The sequence below is a fragment of the Corticium candelabrum genome, chromosome 18, assembly GCF_963422355.1.
Source record: "Corticium candelabrum chromosome 18, ooCorCand1.1, whole genome shotgun sequence".
Classification (NCBI taxonomy): domain Eukaryota; kingdom Metazoa; phylum Porifera; class Homoscleromorpha; order Homosclerophorida; family Plakinidae; genus Corticium; species Corticium candelabrum.
The window spans coordinates 6,173,490-6,190,293 of NC_085102.1; the positions used below are offsets into that span (position 1 = coordinate 6,173,490).

The 16,804-nt window shown below is 40.8% G+C and overlaps 3 protein-coding genes across 7 annotated transcripts in view; all 3 read left to right on the forward strand.

Annotated features, from left to right (window-relative positions):
• Positions 1-1,002: 1,002 nt before the first annotated feature.
• LOC134193856 (guanylate cyclase soluble subunit beta-1-like) lies at positions 1,003-5,842 on the forward strand. 2 transcript variants are annotated; one of them, XM_062662705.1, is made up of 7 exons: positions 1,003-1,106; positions 2,579-2,654; positions 2,727-4,048; positions 4,242-4,394; positions 4,495-4,649; positions 4,712-4,921; positions 5,184-5,842. In XM_062662705.1, the coding sequence occupies exons 1-7, from the start codon at positions 1,038-1,040 to the stop codon at positions 5,722-5,724; spliced, it is 2,526 nt and encodes an 841-aa protein (XP_062518689.1). In that variant the 5' UTR covers positions 1,003-1,037; the 3' UTR covers positions 5,725-5,842. The 2 variants fall into 2 exon arrangements, with proteins under 2 accessions (XP_062518689.1, XP_062518688.1); XM_062662704.1 differs by lacking the exon at positions 1,003-1,106 and adding an exon at positions 1,887-2,031.
• A 110-nt stretch (positions 5,843-5,952) lies between these two features.
• Positions 5,953-11,884, forward strand: LOC134194030 (zinc finger CCCH domain-containing protein 11A-like). Of its 3 annotated transcripts, none has more exons than XM_062662926.1 (8): positions 5,953-6,104; positions 6,156-6,255; positions 8,313-8,381; positions 8,747-8,866; positions 8,925-9,072; positions 10,010-10,081; positions 10,147-10,254; positions 11,678-11,884. In XM_062662926.1, the coding sequence occupies exons 3-8, from the start codon at positions 8,328-8,330 to the stop codon at positions 11,737-11,739; spliced, it is 564 nt and encodes a 187-aa protein (XP_062518910.1). In that variant the 5' UTR covers positions 5,953-6,104; positions 6,156-6,255; positions 8,313-8,327; the 3' UTR covers positions 11,740-11,884. The 3 variants fall into 3 exon arrangements, with proteins under 3 accessions (XP_062518910.1, XP_062518913.1, XP_062518911.1); XM_062662929.1 differs by lacking the exon at positions 11,678-11,884 and adding an exon at positions 10,555-11,659; XM_062662927.1 differs by lacking the exons at positions 5,953-6,104; positions 6,156-6,255 and adding an exon at positions 7,724-7,849.
• A 939-nt stretch (positions 11,885-12,823) lies between these two features.
• LOC134194389 (1-phosphatidylinositol 3-phosphate 5-kinase-like) overlaps positions 12,824-16,804 on the forward strand; it is a 20,400-nt gene continuing 16,419 nt past the window's right edge. For both annotated transcript variants that reach the window (XM_062663318.1, XM_062663319.1), the window contains exons 1-5: positions 12,824-13,233; positions 15,192-15,553; positions 16,129-16,294; positions 16,356-16,625; positions 16,694-16,804. The exon at positions 16,694-16,804 is cut by the window's right edge and continues 3 nt beyond it. In XM_062663318.1, the coding sequence (XP_062519302.1) occupies positions 12,835-13,233; positions 15,192-15,553; positions 16,129-16,294; positions 16,356-16,625; positions 16,694-16,804 (1,308 nt within the window). In that variant the 5' untranslated portion in view covers positions 12,824-12,834. The remainder of the gene's footprint in view (positions 13,234-15,191; positions 15,554-16,128; positions 16,295-16,355; positions 16,626-16,693) is intronic.

The window sequence follows — 16,804 nt, forward strand, 5'->3', positions numbered from 1 at the left end:
CAGTAACTGTTGACGGATGTACATGTCATACCAGTAACAAATGCTGGCTGTGAAAGAGGATTCTCTTGTCAGCAATCCTATTATGACAAAACTATGGAACCGTTTGTGTGAAGAGAAAATTGACTGCTTGATGATGCGCATTTTACTGGAAGGTTACTTGGACAGCAACCTGGGCGCAAAGTGTTATAGGCACTCACTGCCACATAACATGATAAACATAATTACAAACTGTTATTATAGACTATAGTAGAAAGTATTTGCCTATAATACTTGGACAACATCTAGGCGTAATTTGTATGACTATATTATAACATGATGAGCATAGTCACAAAGTGTTATTATTAGTATAGACCTTTGTTTGAATTTTGGTTTAATAATGAAACCTGTCTACAAGTTTGATTGATATACACACATTACAATTACATTCACCTTAGAAAACGTTTACTACTGTACCACATTACCTACTTAGGCCACGCCTCTTTAGGGGCGGGCCAAATATGCGCAAGATGAGGACGCATGTTTGAAGGGGGTTAGGAAAATCACTGTGACCAGTTTGTGTGATCAGACCGTCGTGCTCTCCAATGCTATGGCATGGAAGTACGACACGTCATATTGTCAGGAGCGACAATTCAACCCGCTCATACTGTCAGAACACCCAGTGATCGTCGAGACACTGTATACTGAGGTGCTGAAGTCTCAAGTGTGCCCCTATTTTACCAACAAAGGGCACATCGTGGTACTGTCGGCCGAGACCAAGCCGCACTTGAGCAATGGCAGTACTAAGTCTGTCCCCACCCTCACCTTTTGCCATTGTCTGAGAGAGCTGGGTGTGCAGCACGTGCACGTTACCAACTTCGGAATGAAGCAGCCGGCAGACGATTTCATCAACTTTGACCGACATCTGCAAGTTTGTGCTGCCACTCAGATTGGTTTCCTTCCCAACTATTGGGAGGCTGAAAGTGTCATACGGGAACCGGACACTGCCAGGCTCACGTGAGTCTGGGGACGAGGCTATCGCAGGGTGTCACGTTGTCAGCATGTTCTGTCCGTTCCAGCAACGTTCGACGGTGACTGCAAAGGCGTCGCCAGGAGTAACAAGACGGAAGGTGAGACCTAAAACGACGTTGCAAGTTGAGCATGCAAACAGGCAGAGTTACTGCAAGCTTCCTGTTTCTGTTGGTTTTTCCGTTTGAGTAGCCTCGGTATTCCAGACTGCTTTCTGCACGTGATGGGAGGGAAGGGTGGGAGGAGAGAAGAAAGCAGTCTGGGGACAGCTCTATTGTAAGTGACTTCGGAAAAGGCGCGACTGCTCAAGTTCAGAAACATCCGCTCCAATCAAAACCACCGCTCAAAAAAAAACGGCCAATCAGCGCTGTAGACAACTGTTGACGTCAATGAGTAATTTGTAATTACCTAGAAGCGATTCTCAGACGAGTGTAATAGCACAGTGGGGTGCAGCTAACACAAATGCAACGCGCTACGAGTTTCGCTCCTGATGACATGATAACTCAGCGAATGCTTGTCAGACGTTACCGGACGATCAAGCCATTGCAGTGGCTGTTCCGACTTGAAGCCTTGAAGACCAATCAACTGCTTGCTAAGCGATTTTAGTACGAGGTCGCGACGTCTTTGCCTTCTCGCTACTGGATTCAGTAAAGTCACTCATTTTGTACGTTCTCCCGTTTGTTTGTAGTCGGCTGGCAGCGAACAGCTTCTGGCAATATCCCACGAGCCATCTGGTGCTTGTTACTGTTCCTAATGAATGTGGGTAATTATCGATTAAGATGAACACCGCCTATTTTCGAAGTCACTTACAATAGAGCTGTCCCCAGACTGCTTTCTTCTCTCCTCCCACTCTTCCCTCCCATCACGTGCAGAAAGCAGTCTGGAATACCGAGGCTACCGTTTGAGATGTCGTAGAAATGCAGTTGATTGTATGCATGGGAAGCGTGGGAAATGAATATAGGGGGTGTGTCGTGTAGTTATGTCTTCTCACGTGATCCACGACCTCAACCCATATTTCGTGATTTGGTAAGCAAATGATGCGGCAGCTTGTTTGCTAACTGTCATACAGGTTGTTTTATACCTGCAACGTAAATGAAGTTGCTACGTTGTGTGATTTTAGAGCTACATATAAGTGCTGTAGTGTGTGTGTGTGTGTGTGTGTGTGTGTGTGTGTGTGTGTGTGTGTGTGCGCGTGCGTGCGTGTGCGTGCGTGTGTGCGTGTGTGCCATTAATTTTTGTGCTTACAGATATGCTAAAGAATGTGTTACTACTACGTAAATAAGGAAATACAATAATTTCTAATGCATGGTAAACCAGATGTGGCAGTTTAATTAATTTTAGTATATTGAGTAGTAATGCTTAATCTAAATTAGACTGTAGTGTGTAAGTTTTTATTTATTTGTCAGAACTTTATTTAATATCAATAGTTTAGTGCATTGATCGAGGCCTTGCCTACTAAATTACATAGGCAAATACATGCGTTACACCAATACAGATATGTATGAGAGATATGGATAATCTCTGGTGAATTTGTATGATATTGCTGTATATTGGTGACCCCTGTCTCTTACAGAGCAACTTGCTGTTTCACAACTATTCTGAAAACACAACATTTCACAACCTTGAGGCTCCTCCTAAGGGCGGAACAGGTAGGAGACTGTTGTGAATTATTTTGTGTACATTGGTTGATTGTTGAATGCATGTTGTTGTTGTTGCATTAGAACCATACACGGATATTGAGTTGCAGGAACATTATGGAAACAGTTTTATGAAGCAGTTTTCTAATTCGACTTCAATAGACTTGCTGAAGAATATCGCATTCAATCTTTATGATTTTCTTAACTCACTCGAGTCTGTTCACTTTCATTTGTTTGTTGATGAGCTGCCTATGCCGTGGATTCCACAGGGCATGAGATGTGAGAAACGCGAATCAGATAATTCTCTCTTGTTTCACTTCTGCTCGTTACCCAACAGCCATTTTACAGACCCAAGAAACATGGTGGCCGGAATTATCAAGCAATTGGCTTCGTTTGTGTTTAAGATGACGGTGTCAATTGATATGATTTCTGAAGTTTGGGAAGGGAAATTTGATTCCCCCAGACATTGTGTGTTTTCTATTAGGAAAATAACAGAGAAAGGTCAATCTTCAGTTAGTGGCTTGCTTCCTAGTAAAAATGGTCATAAATATTACTTTCCAAAGAAAATGCTGATTTCTCCAAAAACTCTGTTGAAAGCTTGTCCATTTCACATCATATTTGATCATCATCTCGATCTTGTTGAAATTGGATCATCACTGCAGCGAGTTCTCAAGTTCCCAGTGAATGAAGATGGAAGTGTGACTACAGAACTTCACTTCACTCGTGTCTTCAACTTGTTACGTCCAAGATTAGATAACGTGAATTTTGAAAGTTTTGTTGAACACCAAAATTCTGTTGTTGAGTTGCAAATCAAGGACTCTGCTTTAGCTGCCCTAACTGAAGATGAAATAGAACGTAAACGCAGGTCCAAGTTCAAGAAGAATGCTAAAGATGACAAGAAACCGAGTACTTTCAAACGTATATTTAACATTCGTGGTCAGATGATTCATGTTCTTGAGTCTGAGTCGCTGTTGTTCATGGGCATGCCACCTGTTCGTACACTCAATCAAGTAGAAGAATATGGGCTATACGTTAGTGACATTCCTGTTCATGATGCAACAAGGGATCTCATTCTACAAAGTGGTGCACTTGCTGGAAACATCACTCTTGAGAGGCGGCTGATCCGTGCAATGGAAGATATTGAAAAGACTGAAGTATTACTTCGAGAAAAGAAAAAATGTTCAGATAAGCTACTTTGCTCGATGCTTCCTGGTCCTGTAGTTGACACTCTTTTAGAAAACAAAATGATTAGGCCAAAACTGTTTAAGAGTGTAACAATCATGTTCAGTGATTTGACAAACTTTGCCGAACTGACAGCTGACTGGGAAACATGTCAAATAATTGATCTGCTGAATGAAATGTACACAAGCTTTGACGAGCTTTTATCATCTCATAACGTTTACAAGGTATGCATACGTAGATGCTCAAATGGTGTGAATTATAGAGATGGTGTAACTTGTTTTGATTTATTGATTGTGTTGTTGTTGTTGTTGAGTGTGTGCATGCACACTTATGTATTTGCTGTATATGTGAAGATGTATCAATGGCAACGATATAGATGAATATATTTTATTTGGCCTTTTCATTGCTTTTGTGCAGGTTGAGACAGTGAATGATTCTTATATGGTTGTTGGAGGTTGTCCAGAGCCACATGAACATCATGCTCGAGAGGTTGCGAGGATGGCAATTGACATGATGAACACAATGTATGATGTTCAGCATCCAGTCACACACCAATCATTAGCCACCCAGGTATAATATTTTACAAATTAATTAATTAATTGTTAGTTTATATATTTATTATGGAATGAAAATTCTGACCTAATTTATTATTAATGGTTTGTTGCTGCAGCTTCGAATTGGCATTCATTCTGGTTCTATTCAAGCTGGTGTGGTAGGCTTTGAACGTCCTCGTTACTGCCTGTTTGGTGATACTGTCAATGTAACCAGTCGAGCTCTGACTAATGGCATTTCCGGCAAGATAACAATTACACAATACACATATGAGTCAGTATACATGCTGCCACTAGATGAAGTGGTTTGTGAATTTGATTTCAATTTTGTGATAGGAAACTGAAGGTTTATGACGAGTTTTATTTTCAAGATCCTCACGAAGTTGTAATGAAGGGTGTGGATGCACAGGTGATGTGCTACATACTTGTAATGAGCAAACGAAGAGGCTCAGTTGATTCTACAGCAAGTAGGAAATCTCGCAAGGCAAGTGCCACACCTGAATGGTTTAAGTATCCGGTGGAAAACTATGGTGACATTCTCAAGAGGTCAGACAACACACACACACACACACACACACACACACACACACACACACACACACACACACACACACACACGCACACACACACGCACACACACACATGCACACACACATGCACACACACACGCACGCACACACACACACACACACACACACACACACACACACACACACACACATGCATGCACACACACAAACACACACATGAGCGGGCACACACACACACACACCTTATTCAATCATCCATTTTGATTGCATGAATGCAGGAAATATTTGGGAGGGAAGGCAAGAAGTGTGTCTGAAGGATCAGTTGGAAGAGCAAGTTCCAATTTACTTCACAAGCCTGCAAATCCTCTTGCAGCCATTAAAAGTCCACAGAAGAAAAGTCATGAAAGATCTAGTAATTCTTCATACAAACACAGCCCTTTAGCATCCAGATCAAGCACGAGTGCTGCAGGGAAGAAGAGTGGAGCATTAAATCACCGGAAGAGTACTGAGTCGAGCGTGTCTCGATCAAATAGCGTTTGTGCTATGCCAGCTGGATTCATTGTGACTCAACCAACGAGCAGAGAGACTGATCACAAACGCCTCAAGAAACATTCATCGTCGTCGATGATAACGAGCATGATAGCTGAAGAATGTGAAGAAAGAATCGTCAACAATGAAGCAACTGCAGCTGTGGCTGCTGACTGTTTTACAGGTGATACGGATGGCACTAATGTTGATGACTATGTGCCACATGACGATGAGTTACTGGACGGCAACTCGGTGCCATTGCTTTCAATAATCCAAGAGACAGATGTGTGATGTGTTTTTGTTTTGTAACTTTATAATGTGTATATCAGAGTTATGGTCGTAGCATAAATTACCATTGTTATTGATATTAATTAAATGGTTATTGGTGATTAGAATAACTAATGTGACAACTAAATGTTTGGGTACCGTACTGTAGCGCGAATTTTTGTTGGACCCACTATCTTCAGTACCCGGATAAACGTCCCGTATACCCTGTAATCTGCACGTGACGTTGGCAGAAGGAACGTGACATGATTGTATTGTTGTTTGCATTCGTTGACTACTGCGCACCTTGCGACGCCACATCATTGACGTTACTGAAGCGGTAGCTGCGTCGTAATTTTCGAACTCGGGGGCCATCAAAGCACATACGCACAAAGTAGCTATAGCAGGTAGGCTAGACGTTTCGTCTACCTTACGTTGTGATAACTTATTTTTCTTAGTTCATAATTCAGCAGAAATCTGCGTCAGTGCACTTGCATAGCAAAAGGAGCTGTTCCAACTTTCAGCTGTTCAACCAGAGACCTTCAAACTGGTGGACACGTAATACAGTTAGCAATCTATTAAAATATGCAAACTACTAGTAGCTAGACTACGGTACGTATAGTCACGTAGACGTAGATTAACTTTTTAGTTCTTCAGGAACATTGCATGGGTTTACACGTAATCTTTACCTTACATTGCATATCTATAGTAAACATGCTTCTAAGTATAAAGTTTATAGTAAACTCTGTCAAGCATTTTTGCTGTTCTGCTGAATACTGGCGGACAGACTGTGCTGTCTCTTTATGTTTTGCATTCGCTTCGGCATCACATACCTATTGAAAGAAGGAGTTGTGTGAGTTGATCTCCTACTATTAAACACACTGGGGCGGCCAGCTTTTGCAGGAACAGAGCTTGAATTTTTCATGTGTTTTCGTCTGCTGAGGGCTGTAGGCTGCACTCGAATTCTTTGCCTGTGCTTTGTTATCCCTGTATGACTGCCAAAAGTGTGTAATGCTGAAACCAAACGCTGCTGCTTGGTCGGTGGATGTGTTGATTTTCCTCGACATTTCCAGTAGTTTTCATAAAACTTTTTAACAGCTGTCAGATAGCCATCATTATTGTCATGTTGGGGGCAAGTCCAGTTTCTAGGTCAACCATGACTTCATTGAGACTTGTTTTGACTGTCTCGATTGTCTAATTCTTGTCTTCACCACTACTGGGTATTTCAGTCTCCTTCATGGTTGTTTTCTGCCTTTTCTGTTGGAACAGATCATCATCCAGCATGGCTGACTCTTTGAAAGAATGCCGTATGTTTTCATTATGCCATTGAATATCAACAGAGAGGGACTGCAAGTACTCTTCATCTGACTTTGGTGAAGACTGCTATAGAAGCTAATGGGTTGGCAATCTTTTCCCAGAGCTACGCCTGCAAGGAGCTGGCGTCCTTTTGGGGAATCAGTTGGAATCTTGTTGATGGTGGACTTCATGCATTTTGTTGCTGCAACGAGCTGGTGTTTACATGGTGTTCCATTGTATCCTACCGGGCAAGAGCATTCCCCTAGTTGCAAGTCTACTATCCAGTGGTTGTGGATCTGTGTGGCTTCAAACCATGTATACATCAGGGTCTTTTTCTGTGGCTGTTACATCATTGAAGGAAGTGCTACCAAGCTTCACACCAGCTAATGTATATTTTAATGACACGAAGTGATCGAGTCTGTTACTTGCCAGTGAAAGTAAGCGGCGCTGATAATACAACTCCATTGTTATATGCACCATTTGGAATAACTGTACAGCATTCCAGGCCTTCTGCCTTTGAAACAGAATATCTTTGATTATTCTTATGCTTGCCTCAGAATAATTTTTTGTGTAGTTTCCTTGTGTTGGGAATTGTGTCCAGAAGCATAAAGCCCATTCTTCTTTTCGCTGCCAGTAACTGTCTATCCATTTTTTGAAAACAGGAAATTGACTGCTTTCAATTTCAGCTTTTACATTCATTAGGGCTTGCTCTGAAGATGAGTGCAGAAGGCACTTTGTGAGCAGCATACAAGTTACCCTGTCGTTTCCTGTACCCTGGACTTATCACTCCACAGCCAACGCCACATGCTTTGGAGGAAATGGAACACACAAAGATGCAGTTGGAATGGACAGACAGGTGAACAAACAATTGATAGACACAGGCAAGCAATGGACAGACAGGTGGACAAACAATTGATAGACACAGACAAACAATGGACAGACACATATACAAACAATTGACAGACAGGTTGACAAACAATTGACAGACACAGACAAGCAATGGACAGACACACAGACAAACAATGGACAGACACACAGACAAACAATTGATAGACAGACGGACAAACTATCGACAGATGACAAATGTATCATGAATGGTAAATACACCACACACACACACACACACACACACACACACACACACACACACACACACACACACACACACACACACACACACCTATCTGCCACACTCACGCACTTTCCATCTAAACTCATTTCAAGTCTCTTTTGTCTGTTGTGTCCTTTTTGTGGTGTGAAACACAGAAGTTTCATGACATCGATTAGTTTATGTGTTGGATGTATTTCATGTGTTGCAGGGTTGAGGCGATCGAATGGCTACGAAAGGAGACGATTGTTACTTCTATTATAATACTGAATGTCTGAAGGTACAGTTGATATAGTCACCAATCATGTGAATTATTGATTAATAATTTATTAATATAAATTAATTGTATGCTATTTATTTATATTAATAAATAATAAATAAATAAATAAATAAATAATTTGCATACAATTAATTTATATAAATAAATAAAATATATAAATTAATTGTATGCAAATTATTGATTTATTAATTAATAAATAAAAATAAAAATAAATTAATTAATAATTTGCATATAATTAATTTATATAAATTATTTGTATACAATTTTTTTATTTTTGTTATTTAATAATAATTTATTTATATAAATTATTGTATGCAAATTATTTTTTTATTTTTTGTATGTCTTGACTGTGGTCTTTATTTCAGGGTGACCAATGCCCTTTCCGTCACGGTCAAGCTGCACTCGGTAACAACACTGTCTGTACATTGTGGCTACAAGGATCGTACTTTCGATCAGCATGTCCGTTCAGACATATGCATATCACTGTGAATGGTGACACTTTCGAATATTTCTCACATTCTTGTGAGAATGTCGAATGTTTAGCCGTTGAAGAGTGAGTTGTCGTGTTGCTTTGAGATTCAACCGAGTGGCTGCCTCAAGCCCAACTGTCCTTTCAAGCATTTCAAGCTGAGAAATGTGAGCACACTGGGAACGAGCTCGATGCTGGTGATGTCAACAACACAGCCAGTTGGTATGACGTGTTAATGGGAAAGTTCAGGGGATAGCAGCATGTACAGACAAGTAGGCAAATGGTTGGACTTGATAGACAGACAGAGGGAAAGAGACGGATGATGGGAAGTTGATTGGATGGAAGGGAAGACGTGTAGACAGATGGAGAATCAAAGATGTTTGGATGGATGGACAGACAGATGGACAGACAGACAGACAGACAGACAGATGGACAGACGGACAGGCAGACAGACAGATGGAGAATCAAAGTGACTAGCCTCCACCCTGTCCCGACTCTACTTCCTGTCTGTACAGCATGACGCAACTTCGACGTACGGACGGGACGGACAAAATGGCACTTATCTATAGATGTTTGGATGGATGGATAGACAATGGACAGACAGACAGATGGAGAGAAGGACAGACAGAGAGATGGACATACAGACAGACAGACAGACAGACAGACAATGGACAGACTTACAGACAGACAGACAATGGACAGACAAGTAGACAAACAGACAGAAAGATGGACAGACAGATAGACAGATGGACATACAGACAGACAAATGGACAGACAAGTAGACAAACAGACAAAAAGATGGACAAACAATACACAGACAGGAGAGAGAGAGGACAGACAGAGGACAGACAGAGAGATGGACATACAAACAGACAGATAAACAGACAGACAGACAATGGACCGACAAGTTGACAAACAGACAGAAAGATGGACAAACAATGGACAGAGAGAGAGAGAGAGAGAGAGAGAGAGAGAGAGAGAGAGAGAGAGAGAGAGAGAGAGAGAGAGATGCACATACAAACAGACTGATGGACAGACAGACAGACAGACAGACAGACAGTTGATTGGCTGACAGATTCATGAATGAAAGAAGACACTAATCCTGTACAATCCCTCCATCCCTCCACAGTAAAGATCTACATTTTGTATTTTGTTTCAGTTGCTGTCAGACCGTCTGTTCGTGCTTCTACCAACTTGGTTCAAGCACAGGACAAGGAGACGCCAAATTTCCGTGAGAATCACTCTTGTGTGTTGCTTGGCTAAATATCAGTAATGCGAACTCGTCTCTTGTGTCAGTTGGAGTTGTAAAGGAAGGGATGACGTCTCTATCAGCCCAGTCAGACAACAAAGGAACATCAAATTTGACTGTTAGTGGGCAGATAGTCACACCAACAAAACCGATAGGTGAGGGTGTGTGTGTGTGTGTGTGTGTGTGTGTGTGTGTGTGTGTGTGTGTGTGTGTGTGTTTGTCTGTCTGTGTTTGTGTGTGTATGTGTCTGTCTGTATGTCTGTCTGTATGTCTGTCTGTCTGTCTGTCTGTCTGTGTTTGTCTGTCTGTGTTGTGTGTGTGTGTGTGTGTGTGTGTGTGTGTGTGTGTGTGTGTGTGTGTGTGTGTGTGTGTGTGTGTGTGTGTGTGTGTGTGTGTGTGTGTGTGTGTGTGTGTGTGTGTGTTCAAGTGCCTGGATATTATCCTTGCTGTCCCAGATTTCTTGTACACGACGCGCTGTGCAGAAAGTCTACAGTAACAATTCCGGTATTTGTATTTCTTGTTTGATTCTATTGTGGTAGCGTCTTTCTTGGCCTCAACGTGTGTTGAATATGTGTGTGCTGTTAGGAGCATCTTCTGCAAACGAGAACTAAAACGAAGGAGCGAGCAATAATAGTCTTACTATATATCAACCAATATTGACTGGCTGTATAAGATCATATTGACTATCTATAAATAGACTGTATAAATCAATCAATGTAGGCTGTAGAAATCATTATCAAACTGTAAATTTACAGACAAATATGATTTTAGGTATAATTTTACATGTTGAATTAACTATCAAACCCAACACACCTCAGATTATTCAAAAAATTTCTCAATTTAAAAAAATTAAGTATTAAATAAATGTAGGAAAAGTGAAGTATGCTATACATTCTTTACATATACTTTACATGCATACGATACATGGTTTGGTTGCAGCCAATAATACAGAATGAGGATGTGCATGTGTAGAGGTATGGTTGGCATGTGAGGGTCGCCTCGTGATGAATTTGAAGCTAAAGAAGAGATCTCATTCTAGGAACACTTTCACTTGAGAGAGGACTGCAATTTGCCTCTGTAATTTTTGGAATAAGTTTATTTCTTGTGGCAGGGTACAAGACCTACGAAACCACAAATATAACTCAATGTTAACTAATTAAGTTGTCACTATTACAGATAATCGTGAAATATTGGATTGGCTACGTGTATCGATTGGTATCGGCTTGTATTGGTCTAGATTATTAGTTATTGGAGAATAAGTAAAACTGTTTTATCAGTGAAACTTTAGCAAAAAAGGTTTTTTGTACATGTTCCAGTGCAGGCGTGTATGTATGTTTTGCCTTTAACAGCTAGTGCTGCAAAAATGGTGCAGCTACACTTTTTTGTGGTGTTCTGGACAGCAACAAATGTCCATATATATTGGTCCCTTGAAAATCAATGGTTCAGCGAGTGTGGTCCATGTCATTACACTGTACGAGTAACCAGTTCATGTACTGTACAGTCTTTTAATTAATTGATTAATTAAATGAAAAATTTTACTGAAGAAATGCTATGCTTAATATTTTACATTGTGTGTAGGACATGTGAAGAAGATTGCATATATTTGGAAGGTTGGATCAATGAATGGCATGTCAAAGTAGTGTCCGGCAAATCATGCCACTATTCAAGCTGCTAGTGCAACAGATGTGACATTTGTTTACCAGTTTACGATGCTGTATAATTCAATTCTAACCAGTTATAGTCATTACCGGTTGGATATAATAATATAAACACACACACACACACACACACACACACACACACACACACACACACACACACACACACACACACACACAGATACGCACACACACAACCACATATATAATAAGCTAAGTGTATACTGAGCACTGATAACAATCTGTGGCATATCAGTACTGAGTAGCAAGTCAAATAACAACCTGTTTGTAGTTGTGTGTGTACAATGTTGCATTTAGTAACTCTTGCATACTGCTTCAAGTGTGCTTTAGCGAAATCCGGTTAATTAGTAAAATTCACGTACATATACCTGGGAGGCAATGGATTTGGCTTCATGTATTGCTTGGAACTCTCTAATTCCTTCAAGATTGAATACGCCAAATAGAAATGCACCGGCTTGAGTGTTGTCTCCAGCCTGCTCATTGATTCTTCCAGCCAGATTTCTGCAGGCAGACTCACTGGGCATCATTGGGCTACTGTGTGGGTCGCTAAAGTGAGTGACTTTGGGCACAGTGATGAGCTGGCCCTTCTCTCGACTCACTTTGGGAAAGGTCAGTCTCGTGCAATCTTGCCTGTTTAGATGTCTAGCGGACCTAGATGCATTGAAAAAGAAGTAGGCACGTGATCGAGTGCAGATTGAGTCTCATGTACGTGTGCCTACGTACGGCTTCACTAGCTAACCTGCCCTTGAATGTCGTAAGAAAAGAGCTCGAAAACTTGGCAAACATGTCGCGAAATCGAAAAGAGCGCGAAAGAAACAGGCGGGACTAAACGCACTTTTGACTGGATTTGGCGCGGATTACGTAAAGCCAGCACGTGAAGGACGGGCTTATGGCATGTGCAGATTACAGGATATACGGGACGTTTATCCGGGTACTAAAGAGAGTGGGCCCCAAAAAATTCGCACGGTAGCAAGGCACACCCCACGCATGCGGAAACGCGCCCACGTTTTAGTCAAGTCACGTGACTGTAGGCGTAGCCTTTCCTCTGACAACAGAATGGATGACAAAGTTGTCGTCCAGAATCACCACGAACTCACCTCATTCCAACCACTATCACCCGAACCGGCTTCGAACTCGACCAGCTTTCTCTGGAGGTTATTCGGCTTCTCGCGGGCGCAACAGAAGGAACAAGAAACGCAAAAAATCACTCAACCGCACTTGACAGCCTCACAACAGAGACAAGAATCCGTTAACAGAGATGTGAGCACTCTCAAGGAGAAGACAAGATCGCCGGTGAGCCAACCAAAAGCCGTTCCGAGCGTCAGAAGGAAATCTGGCAGCATGCATATGCATATGAGTGGCCATGGCATGAGTGGCGCGAGGAGCGAAATAACGCCTCCGAAACGCACGCTGCAGACGGTTTTACACACGATAGGAAATATGACGGACGTGCAAGTGAGTCAAACAAACATAATTTTACGTCTAGTATTTTAAATTTTTTAAATTTAAATTTAATTTTAAATTTTTACTTTTAATTTATAATTTTTAGTATTATTTTATTTTAATTTTAATTGTTATGTTTTATTTATATCGTGCTCAACCAGATCAGTCTGGTTTGTAAAGTCTATTACAAGTACCGGAAGCAAACCCTGCTTCAGAAGTACTTAGACCATCACGGCTGTCTAGAAAGAAGACATGACTTTACGAAGGATCCGAGTAGATCCCAGAAGCACTGTTTTCTGTAAGTGCTGCAGATTGTGAAGACCTGGAATAATGTCCAGCCACCGTGCAATACCTCCGTGCACATTATTATTTGTAATTTTTATGTTTTAATTATTATTTTAATTATTATTTTACTTTATTATTTTATTATTTTATTTTTTTATTATTTTATTATATTATTATTTATTATTATAATTTTTAATTTTTTATGTTTTAATTATTATTATTATTTTATTCTATTACTTATTATTACTATTATTTTATTTTATTTTTAATTTTTGTGTTTTTATTATATATATATATATATATATATATATATATATATATATATATATATATACTGATATATTTTTATGTTTTAATTATTTTACTTTATTATTTTATTATTATTTGTTATTGTTATTTGTGTCGTGCTCAACCAGATCAGTCTGGTTTGTAAAGTCTATTACAAGTACCGGAAGCAAACCCTGCTTCAGAAGTACTTAGACCATCACGGCTGTCTAGAAAGAAGACATGACTTTACGAAGGATCCGAGTAGATCCCAGAAGCACTGTTTTCTGTAAGTGCTGCAGATTGTGATGACCTGGAATAATGTCCGGCCACCGTGCAATATTTGCGTGCACTGTGCTCAAAGCTTCCAAGACGACCGGAACCACCAGTGTTCAACAATGCCACATGCGGCTTATGTCCACTCGCAAGTCTCTGTACTTCGTCAACTTCTAGCATGTTTCTTGCCAATGTTGCCATCAGCAGGACAGCTGATATCAATAAGAAGACGAGTGTTTGTCTTCCTATTTCTGAGACAGATGTCTGGACGATTGGCTTTGATCTTTCTGGCAGTGGGGATGGTGGTATCCCACATCATAGTAATGTCATCCGTCTCCACAAGCCTATCAGGATGATGCCGGTACCATCTGCTCTCCACTGGAACCCCAAAATGGCGACAAACATCCCAGTGAATGATGGAGGCCACCCAATTGTGTCGATCAGCGTAGTCCATCGGTGCCAAAGCACTACAGCCTGCTACAATGTGGTCGACTGTTTCCAGGCCTACACTGCACATGCGGCAAGTAGGACTGACATCACGATGTAGAATCTTTCGCTCATAGTACCGAGTCCGAAGAGCTTGGTCTTGAGCAGCAACAACCAGTCTCTCAGTTGCAGCAGGAAGATTCGCTGCCTTTAGCCATCCGTAGGTCTCTTTCATGTCCACAGGCGGTTGCTGTATAAATTATAGTATTTTATTACTTTTTGTTTTTTATTATTCTATTTTATAAATTTTTATTTATTTTTATGTTTTACAAATTATTTTATTTTACAAATTATTTTATTTTATATGTATTATGTTTTAATTATTTTAATTTATAAAATTATTGATTTTTAATTTTAAATTTTTAAATTTTTAAATTTTTTTATTTTTGTTGTATTTAATTTTATAGTTTATTATTTTAATTTTAATATTTTCTAAGTTTTGATCTTTTTTATTTTCTATTTTCTATTTATCTTTGTGTTCAACCAATTCTATTTCTTAATTTGGAATTTTATTTTATTAGTTATTGTATATTTCAATTTTTACTTTATATTTCATTTAAAATTTTTAAATTTTAAATTTTAAATTTATTTTTGTATGTAGTAAGTCAACAAACCAAATTTTAATCTAAATTTGTGTGTGTGTGTGTGTGTGTATCTAGCGAGGTGCTCAACCTAAGGAGACACTGAAACAGTACTGGATGCCAGACGAGCATTGCAAGTCGTGCTACGATTGTCGTGAGGTGTTTAACACCTTCAGACGGCGTCACCATTGTCGTGTGTGTGGACAGATCTTCTGCTCACGTTGTTGCTGGGAGACGATTCCCGGTCACCTGATGGGCATGGCTAAGGATCTGCGCGTGTGTAACTATTGTGTGCGAATTGTGAGGGATTACACGCATTCGTCGGGTGCTGGGAGTGTGATTAGGATGGAGTCAAGGGAGTGTGCTGGATCGAATGGGGGGACGCCTGTTCGTCGGCATTGTTCAATCGATTCGAGTATAAATGAAGAGAAGGGATTTAGGTGGGGCATGTGGGATTATTGGATTATGTGTTGGTGTGTGGGATGGGTGGGTGTTGGAGAGGGCATGCGAGTGTAGGACTTAAGGAGACAGTTGGACACACACACACACACACACACACACACACACACACACACACACACACACACACACACACACACACACACACACACACACACACACTGAATGATAGTTTTGGATGGTTGGATGTTCAGGCATGTGTGCATGGGCATGCAGGTAGCAAATTGAATGGACAGTCACATGTGCAGAATATGGTATTTGCTGGAGGTAGATTGAAGCCTTTGGCAGACATTTTGATGTTGTGGATGGACACTGTTGCAGACAACAGACAGACAGACAGACAGGCAAACAGAGACACAGACAAACAGACAGACAGATAGACAGACAGATAGACAGACAGATAGACAGACACATAGGCAGACAGACAGACAGACAGACAGGCAAACAGACAGACAGACAGGCACAGAAACACAGAAACACAGACAAACGCAGTAAGACAGATAGACAAACAAACAGAAAGACAGAAGCACAACTCATATTATTTGATTGTCAATAGGTCAGCATTTGATGGCGATGAATTTATGGGCAAAACGCTCCGACCAACGACTCTCCCTCACATCCGCCTAGACAACGGCAACGACTGTAGCCCACCACCCGACATCTACACCCCAATAGTGCCGAGTGCATTACAGTTTGGCTCCACACCTCAGAAGAGCATCAAGGTGGAGTTATTCGTGATTAAAAGAGATGCCATTTGTATGCAGTGTTTTTGATGTGATGAAGGGGCGAGGCATTGAACTACGAGAAGTTTGGTTAGAGCTACAGAAACCGGAACATGGGCTACTGCAGGCGCATCGTTATCGTCTCCGTTCGTATCCAAACACTTTGGTTGCAAGTGAGATTGTTGACTGGCTGCTGGAAAGAGGCTGTGCTGGTCCAAACAGAAGCCAAGCGTGCGTCTTAGGGCAAGCACTCTTGGACTCAAAGAGGATCGAACACATGACAGGAGAAGTTCTGTTTAAGGATGAATACACGCTGTATCGTCCTGGATTGGTAATGCTGTGTAATGTGGGTGTGTTGGTGTGTAATTGTTTGAGTGTTTGTTGTGTTGTGTGATGTAGATCGGAACGGTGGAGATTGCTGAAGTCGCGAAGGCTAAACAGAGAGAAAACACGGACGATGATATGGGGCCGGAGTGGTTCCGATCGTTATCTAAAGCTGAAGTAGGATCG

Excerpts from the sequence above, each read along its gene's own strand:
- LOC134193856 (XM_062662704.1), top strand. The coding sequence starts at position 1,957 with ATGAATATAGGGGGTGTGTCGTGTAGTTATGTCTTCTCACGTGATCCA. Across the intron at positions 2,032-2,578 it reads AACCCATATTTCGTGATTTG|AGCAACTTGCTGTTTCACAA; the intron begins GTAAGCAAATGA and ends TGTCTCTTACAG. Across the intron at positions 2,655-2,726 it reads TCCTCCTAAGGGCGGAACAG|AACCATACACGGATATTGAG; the intron begins GTAGGAGACTGT and ends TTGTTGCATTAG.
- LOC134194030 (XM_062662926.1), top strand. The coding sequence starts at position 8,328 with ATGGCTACGAAAGGAGACGATTGTTACTTCTATTATAATACTGAATGT. Across the intron at positions 9,073-10,009 it reads GTCAACAACACAGCCAGTTG|TTGCTGTCAGACCGTCTGTT; the intron begins GTATGACGTGTT and ends ATTTTGTTTCAG. Across the intron at positions 10,082-10,146 it reads CAAGGAGACGCCAAATTTCC|TTGGAGTTGTAAAGGAAGGG; the intron begins GTGAGAATCACT and ends CTCTTGTGTCAG.